The sequence below is a fragment of the Lactuca saligna genome, chromosome 3 (genome assembly GCF_052625555.1).
Source record: "Lactuca saligna cultivar CGN05327 chromosome 3, ASM5262555v1, whole genome shotgun sequence".
NCBI classification, from domain to species: Eukaryota; Viridiplantae; Streptophyta; class Magnoliopsida; order Asterales; family Asteraceae; genus Lactuca; species Lactuca saligna.
Genome location: NC_136419.1, coordinates 99,799,164 through 99,808,710, shown reverse-complemented (window position 1 = coordinate 99,808,710; position 9,547 = coordinate 99,799,164). Strand labels below are relative to the sequence as shown.

General features: G+C 42.0%; 1 protein-coding gene across 1 annotated transcript; it reads right to left on the bottom strand.

The window, feature by feature from the left end:
• Positions 1–587: 587 nt before the first annotated feature.
• Positions 588–1,124, bottom strand: LOC145035825 (uncharacterized). The gene has a single exon (XM_078984334.1). It carries the CDS (start codon positions 1,122–1,124, stop codon positions 588–590), a length of 537 nt encoding a protein of 178 aa, XP_078840460.1.
• Positions 1,125–9,547: the final 8,423 nt, after the last annotated feature.

The following is a 9,547-nucleotide window of genomic DNA, read 5'->3' as shown; positions in this document are numbered from 1 at the left end:
AAACTCATACATAGGTATGAGTTCACGGTTTTGGGTGATTTCTCAACCCAAAACATAAAAGTTTGTTCGTGTGTTTCTAATACGCGAAGTGTTTGCGGTTTTTAAAACTCAAAACCCGAGACGACACTTTCTTTCACCCGTTCGTTTAAAAATAATATTAAAATAATCAAACGAACTTTATATTTCTTAAAAATAAGAAATAATGACATTGACTTATGATACGAAGTGGTTGACTTTTAGGGCTTGACTGAATGGAAATTTTGGGTTGTCACAATGTTGTGTTCCGATTTTTGATAATGGGTACACCAACGATCATCATTCCTTTTCTTGTTGGCTGTTTGATTTGTGTTTCCTTTATTCTGATTCTTGGATTAATTCTTTGATGTTTGAAACGCAACAGAGTCATTAGTAATTACACGTGAGTTTCCAATTTGCTTTTGCTGTTCATCTTGACTGATAAGGTGGAATGCAACTCCTATGGTGTGTAGAGGACCAGTGCTTAGTATTTGAGTTCTTAGCATACTATAATCCTCACTTAACCCCATCAAGAAATCGTATAGCCTTTCCTTTTCACGCATCACATTAATCTATTTTGTGATATCGCAGGAACATCCTTGACATGAACAAGTTGGTGTTGGATTGATAGATCGTATCTCATCCCATATTCCTCTGAGTTTTGTGTAATTAGCGGACACTTTCATGTTTCCTTGTTGAATCACAGTAGTGGATCTTCTGAGTTCATATGCTCTTAGAGCATTCTCTTTCCCAAATATTTCTTTCAAATCTTCCCATATCTCTTGAGCAGTAACAACAAATTTCACACTGTTCTTGATTTCTTTCTCCATGGAACTAACAAGCCACCTTCGAACCATAGCATTACACCTCTTCCAATTCATGACATCTTTTGATCCATCTTTTGGTTTGACAAGCAAACCATTAACGACCACAAACTTGTTTTTGGCGTGAAGAGCATTCGTCATCTCATTCACCCAATCGTTGTAGTTCACATCGCTTAATAGGTTATCACCAACGAAGTTTAAGCCCGAATGATCAACCAATGAGAGAAAGTATGGAGATGATATGTCAGTCAATGATGATGACGCAGGGGTTTCTCCTCTCGTCATATTATGCGAATCTTTAGCTTATCAGAGATCTCTGCTCTGATACCATAATAAATTGATACTGAATATTTCTTCTTATTATTTCACAAACGAAAGATTACAAAGACCTATATATATATATATATATATATATATATATATATATATATATATATATATATATATATATATATATATATATATATATACATTGGAAATAAGATAAACTAAGAAAACTAGATAAACTAGAAAATTTGAATAAAGATAACTTAGGCAAAAAGAAATGTAATCCTAAATAAACTCCAACACTAAGGCCTCGATATTGGTAAACAGAGCTTCTACAAATGAATTTCAAATCTAATTTGTGGGTAAGACAGGGCGACCGACTATCACCCTTTCTCTTTATATTAGTAATGGAAGGTTTACATGTCACATTTAAAGGTACAAGAGAGAAAAATCTGATTCAAGGTGTAAAACTACCCCGTAACTGTCCCAATATCTCTCATATTTTTCCACGTTGATGATGCATTGTTCGTGGGTGATTGGAACCGAGGCTGTATAAAAAACCTCTAACGTTTATTAAATGTTTCCAAATCTCATCAAGGCTCAAAGTTAACCTTCACAAATCTCAACTGTTTGGTAGGTATATATATTCTCAAACCTAAAATGGAATTGGTGGCCCAAACTCTCGGGTGTTTGAGATTTTCATTTCCTTCTCATATCTTGGCATCCCTATTGACACCAATATGTTACTCAATAATAATTGACAACCAATCCTTGACAAGTTCCAATTAAGACTCTTTGTGGGTAACAATGATAAACGATGCAAGCTTTTTGGATCGTATAAGTGCAAACGTCTTCTTGTGGAACTGGTTACAATATAATTTTTCTGATGATTAACTTTTTCTTGCAAAACTAAATGAGTTATATTTCTTCTTTGGCTCACGAGATTTTATGTATTCTCCAATAATCGGTTTCCATTTTAATATGAACCCGGATGGAAAGTATCTTGCGAATGTTATGAGAGGAATTGTGGATTCTGTATGCACCCATCGTATGGATACCCTGATATGTTTGAGGGAAAATCGGGGGAGAATTCCTATTTTAGACACACTTAGACACAAGGGTATTTCGGTAATTTACCTGAATTGCCATTTATATGGTATCGTAACAGAATCTATGATACATCTCTTAACTGATTGCAGCTTCTCCAAAAATGTATGGTGTCACTTCACGTAATGTATTTCAAATAGGACAACAGTCTACGACTCATTATTATTACTCCCTCCGTCCCAAAATAATAGTCCGCAGACAAAAAACATACAATTTAAGAAAAATATTAATTACTATTAACTTTATTAAATGAATTGATAGTCTTACCCTTTTGTTGCATTTAATTCTATGATAGTTGCATTTAATTTTATGGTAATTTAACTAATAATGAGGGATATTATGGTAAAAAAACATATTTATTTTTAGAAGTCGACAATTATTTTGGGTCAAACCAAAAAGAAAAAACATTGACTATTAATATAAGACGGAGAGAATATTATTTTATACTCTAATAGTAAGTATATTTGCAAAAATGAGGTGTTACTTCAGTTTTTCCATAATTACAATTTTATTTTAGATTAACGAAGTTTAAAATTATTTAATGGCTTTGTGTTAATTAATAAAAATAAAAAAGCGTGTAATTAAGGGGGTCCTCATTTTGCTTAGAAATGAATCCTATTTTTTTCATTACGTGTGAGTTATAATAAAGATTTTCTTCACCTCGAACTTCATGGGTTGAGTTGAAGCAAGTAAAAGCGTAAATTCATTCTTTTATTTATGTAAACAATACTTGTTCGATAATTCAGAATCTAGGACAAAAAGAGTCTCATGGAGTCATGGTTATTTTGGAAAACCTTCCTATTTTTATGTTTTTGAGTTACTCTTTTTTGTTTAGTATAAGTAAGCCTATGTTCGGCTTTAATAAGAACTAGAAAAGTTTCACATGCTTTGCATGGGTTGGAGGGTTTCGACTTGTGTTTGTGTTGTATGGTTGATCCATGCATAAAAATGTTATGGATCACACTCTATATATTCTAAATTTAAAAAGTGGAATAATTGTATATTAACTAAACATCAATTAAAAATAAACTACAATAGAACTTATCCTTATTTCTTGTATCTAAAAATATAGCATACTAAAAAAACTCATCACTTACATATCTTCTCTAACCCTCTTCCATCACTTCATTAAATGTTCTCATACCCGCGAATTTTCCGCTTCCTCGCAACACTTTTCCAATTCAACTTTCAATTTTTCTTTCAAATGAAAGTATGTTGCTATTTTTTTGCATACCTGTCTGTGTGGATGACGGTTTTTTTCATGGTGTGAACCCGTGAAAAATTTTGTGGCCTTAATGAACCATTGCTAAATCTGCCAAAAAAAAAAAACAAATTATATTTAAAAAGTGTATTAGGTAGTCGTGAAATAGAAAAAGAGTATACCATAATACAAATCTAATTTTGTTGCCACAACCAAATAGCAATGTACTTTGGTTTTTGGTAAAAAAATGAGACGAATTACAAAAAATAAAACCAAAAAGTTGTAATTTCAAAGAGCAATCAAACCAAATTGCTAAAAAAAAAACAAAAAAATGTGAATTCAAAGTGCATTGCTATTTAGTGCATTTTAAACAAAAAAATGGAAATTCCACCTAACGCCATTGAACTTTGTTGTTTGGTAAAAAAACATAAAAAAAAATGCAAATTCAAAGTAGATTGCTATTTACTACATTTACAACCTAAGTATATGAATTACACTAATTGGTAATGTGCTTTGATTTTTAGTAAAAAAATTCAAAACAATTTGAAAAAAAAAACCAAAAACATGTAAATGGAAAGTACATTGGTATTTAGTGTGTTAAAGTAGTTTGCTATTTAAATATGACGTAATGTAACAAATAGCAACCGTCTTTATTTTTTTGTAAAAAAACAATAAACAACCAGAATAATGGTTTATTTTAGAACAAGTAAATTATCACTGTCGCGTGCGTATTAAACAAGTAAATTATCACTGTTGGTTGCACTAAAACTATTAGCATGAACACATATACTGCATACTAAATCGGGCCGTAGCCCGGAACACACAATACATAACACATAAAACATAGCACACAAATCCTGTCTGAGCCACGAAGGCATCAAACATACTAGCTACTGCATCGGATCAAAGTCCGGAAACTACTGCTAACTGAACGGGCCGGCATTGTGGCCTTAGACCCGTCCCTACTGGAAGGAAACTCACCTCGTAAACTGGTTGCTGAGTGTGTGGCTCTGGAAACTAACTGCGGCTGCTCCTGTATCTCCCCGGCTACAAGTCCATAAACACACTCAATCAAATACTAAACACTGAGCTTGGGTAAAATGACTCTTTTACCCTTGGTCAAAATCACTCTCATTTGGACTGACTCGCCGAGTTGGGCCTCCTAACTCGCCGAGTCCCACTCTCACTTTTCAGTCCTACTCGCTGCTACTCGTCGAGTATGGCATCGACTCGACGAGTACCCTCTTGATCCAAGAACTCAGACAATCTTCATCCGACTCGCCGAGCCGTATGAACGTACTCGATGAGTTGTTCTTGATCTTAAGAAGATTGCCTTGGACTCGCCGAGTTGTATGAACAACTCGCCGAGTCCCTCCATTTCTGAGTCTACGTTCAACTCGCAGAGTCCACTCTCTAACTCACTGGTTCCACTCAACACTGCTAAAAATGAAGGAATCGGGGACTCGCGACTCAACTCGCCGAGTCGTTCTTCCCAACTCGCTGAGTTGCCGCCATGCAACTGATTTTCACCCGATTTTGCTTGAATCCAACACATACAAATGATAGATCTGAGTCCAATAAGTTGGTTTACCACGTAAAGTTTCCAACTTTACGTGTACAACACATGAATAAGGGAAAATAAGGCTAAAAGATGCATAAAAGGGATAGATCTAGGGTTAATATGCAAAGTATCCTCATAAAGGCAATAGATATGGACTATGGGACTTCTCAATGAATAGATCCAAGGTTATCTCGGCTTATTTGGGCGTTCATGAAAGCACAAGGCTTGGAACAAGCATCAACTAGTTCTTAGAAGAGTTCTAATGGAGGTTTAAAGCATAAAACAAGAGGGGAAATCCGAAAATACCTCAATTAACTCAGATTTGCCCTTGGATCTTGGCACTCCACCTCTTCTCCTTGCTCCTTTCTTCTTCTCCTTCTTCAATCCTTCACAAAATCACACAAAATCACTTACAAACTCTCAAGGATGAACTAGGGTTTTCTCACAGCTTTAGAGGGTGAAGGAGGCGAGAATGGGGGCTATAAGGTGACTTAAATAGTGGGCAACCCGGGGATTTAGGGTTTCACCCAGACGGACGGACTCGCCGAGTCCGGGATATGGACTCGCGGAGTCACTAGCTAACACGTGCTCGAAGTCGCGACCCTACTCGGCGAGTCAGGCTATGAACTCGCCGAGTCCCTCTTGCAAAACTTTAAAACAATTACTAATGAATTAACATACCGGGAACGGGTCGATACAATTCTCCCCCACTTATCTCAGACTTCGTCCTCGAAGTCTGCTACGGCTAGATCTGTAAATATCTCCGGGTAGTGCGTTCTCATCTCCTCCTCAGCCTCCCACGTCCATTCAGACCCCTTCCGGTGCTGCCACTGTACCTTCACTAGCTGAATTACCTTGTTCCTCAAGGTCTTGGTCTTCCAATCCAGAATCGCGACCAGCCTCTCAATATAATTCAGGCTGCTATCAACCTGAATATCCTCTAGGGGAACGACTGCTGACTCATCCACCAAACACTTCCTCAACTGCGACACGTGGAAGGTGTTGTGGATCTGACTAAGCTCCTCAGGAAGATCTAACCGATAAGCAACCCGACCCACCCGGGCCAAAACCCTGAAAGGACCAATAAATCTGGGGCCCAGCTTGCCCCTCTTCCGGAACCTGATGACACCTTTCCAAGGTCAGACTTTCAGAAGAACCATATCTCCCACCTGGAACTCCAAGTCCGAACGCCTCCTGTCAGCGTAGCTCTTCTGCCGACTCTGCGCAGTCTGTAGCCTACTACGGACCTGCTGGATCAACTCAGTCGTCTTGAGCACCACTTCGGTGCTCCCGATGACTCGCTGACCGACCTCGCCCCAACAAATCGGGGTCCTACACTTCATCCCATACAGCATCTCAAAAGGAGGTCGATCAATACTCGCATGATAACTGTTGTTATACGAGAATTCCGCTAACGGAAGATACGTATCCCAACTGCCCCCAAAATCTAGAACACATGCCCTAAGCATGTCCTCAAGAGTCTGAATCGTCCTTTCGCTCTACCCGTCAGTCTGAGGGTGGAAAGCGGTGCTGAAATGGAGACGAGTACCCATCTCGTCGTGGAACCGCTTCCAGAATCTGGACGTGAAACGAACATCTCGGTCTGACACCACCGATACCGGCACTCCATGACGTGCCACAATCTCTCGCACATAGATATCGGCTAACTTTTCCGCCGATATACTCTCCTGAATCGGAATAAAATGGGCACTCTTTGTCAACCGATCCACTACAACCCATATCGAATCCACTCCACGTGCGGTCCTGGGGAGTTTGGTGACAAAATCCATGGTGATATCCTCCCATTTCCACACGGGAATGTCTAACGGCTGCATCTTGCCGTGAGGTCTCTGGTGCTCCGCCTTGACCTTCCGGCAGGTCAAGCATATCTCAACATACCAAGCGACGTCCCGCTTCATGCAGGGCCACCAATAATCAGGTCGAAGATCTCGATACATTTTTGTCGCCCCTGGGTGGATAGAAAACCGAGACTTATGAGCCTCGTCCATCAATACCTGCCGCACTCCACCCCAGTACGGTACCCATACCCTCCCATGAAGCGTCAGCAAACCCCGACTGTCATAATCAAACGAAGCTACTCGGCCCACTATTCTCTCACACTTCTGCCTCTCCTCCTTGAGACCCTCCATCTGAGCCTCCTTGATCCGTTCCAACAACGGAGTGATCACTGTCATCCTCATACACAGATCTCTGATAGGGGCCGCCGACACTTTGCGGCTTAGGGCGTCGGCCACCACGTTGGCCTTCCCTGGGTGATAAAGGATCTCACAGTCATAATCCTTCAGTTCGTCCAACCACCTCCTCTGCCTCATGTTCAAACTCGGCTGATCCATAAGATATCGCAAGCTCTTGTGATCCGTGTATATAGTACAACGGACCCCATAAAGGTAATGTCTCCAAATCTTGAGGGCAAACACAACTGCCCCCAGCTCCAAATCGTGGGTAGGATAATTAGCCTCGTGAGGCTTCAACTGTCTCGAGGCATAAGCTACCACATGGCCTCGCTGCATCAATACTGCTCCCATACCTGTGATCGAAGCATCACAATAGACTACGAAGTCCTCTACTCCCTCTGGCAAGGTAAGGATCGGAGCCTCGTACAATCTCTGTCTGAGAGTCTCGAACGCCGCCTGCTGCTCAGGCCCCCAACGAAATACCACTGACTTCTTGGTTAGTCGGGTGAGCGGCACTGCTATCTTGGAGAAGTCCTGAATAAATCTCCGATAATACCCTGCCAACCCTAGGAAGCTCCAAATCTCAGATGGAGACCTCGGGACCTCCCACTGCATCACGGCCTCTATCTTGGCCGGATCTACCAAAATACCCTTCTGGTTGACGAGATGACCAAGAAACTGCACCTCGCGCAACCAAAACTCACACTTGGAGAACTTCACGAAAAGTCTCTCCCTCCTCAAAGTCTCCAACACCTCCCGCAGGTGCTCCTCGTGCTGCCCCTGTGTCTTGGAATATACCAAGATATCGTCTATGAATACTATCACTGACCGATCCAGCATCAGCCTGCACACGCGGTTCATGAGGTCCATGAACGCGACTGGGGCATTGGTGAGCCCAAATGGCATCACCACGAACTCATAATGACCATACCGGGTCCTGAAAGCAGTCTTCTGTACATCCTCATCTCTAACCCTCATCTGATGATAACCGGAGCGTAGATCAATCTTGGAGAACCAAGACGCTCCCTGAAGCTGATCAAACAAGTCATCTATCCTCGGAAGTGGGTAACGGTTCTTCACCGTTACCTTGTTCAACTCCCGATAATCAATGCACATACGATGCGACCCATCCTTCTTTCTCACAAACAGGATCGACGCTCCCCAAGGCGAACTGCTCGGCCGAATGAAACCCTTGTCTAACAGCTCTTGCAGATGTGTAGAAAACTCCTGCATCTCAGGGGGAGCTAGTCGATACGGTGCTTTGGCTATCGGAGCCGCACCAGGAACTAGGTCGATCCTGAACTCAACCTGCCTCTCTGGAGGTATCCCCGGCAAATCCTCGGGAAACACATCCGGGTAGTCTCGAACAATAGGAACATCATCAATCGTCGTCTTGCCCTTCTCCCGGGCAACCAAGACGTAAGCTACAAAACCGGCGCAACCCTGCTGAACATAGCGCCTCGCCCTAGCGGTGGAACAAAAGATCGGTCCACGTTGTGGCCTCTCACCCTGAATCACTAACTCTCCCCGACTGGGAGTGCGAACCCTCACTAGCTGAAGCTCACAATCAATCACCGCCCCATTGGGGCTCAGCCAATCCATGCCCACAATAACTTTATTCCCTCGTAGGGGAATAGGTACCAGGTCCATTGAAAACTGCTCATCAAATATCTGAAGAGTACACTCCCTATGTACTCTGCCGACCCTCATGGTCCTATCATCTGCTATCTCAACCTCTAATGGACAATCCAGCTCCCCTGGAGCTCTGCTAAATCTCTTGCTAAGCGCAAGCGATACGAATGATCGGGTAGCCCCCGAATTGAACAATACCAAAGCAGAAATGCCGTTCACCGAGAACGACCCTAAATAAAGCATATCATTAAGTAATATTCAAACGATAATAATAATTAAAAGATGAAGGAAAGATACCTACCCGTCACCACATCAGGAATCGCTCGCGCCTCCTCTGCTGTCATCTGAAACGCCCTACTCTTCGCCACTGGCGCATCAGATCGGCCCTGCCGGCCATCTGTAATCCTCAAGGTGGCAGGGGTAGGTGCAACCACCTTCCCTGCTGCAGCTAAACTGGGACACTGGGACTTTTTATGTCCCCTCTGATTGCACTGAAAGAAAATCAGATCTGATGTTGTAACCGTAGTAGCAGGGGCCGTGCAATCCCTACTCAAATGCCCAGTCCGACTGCACTTGTAGCAGCCAGAACTCCCTGCCTTGCACGCCCCCTCGTGCAATATCCCACACTTGCCACACCGACCGTGGCTCTGCTGACTCCTAGACCTGTGATCTGAAACCTTGGGCTTTTTGCCCAAACTGCCTGAACCCGAAACCGCCTCCGGTTTCCTCTTCTTCTCAATCTCGA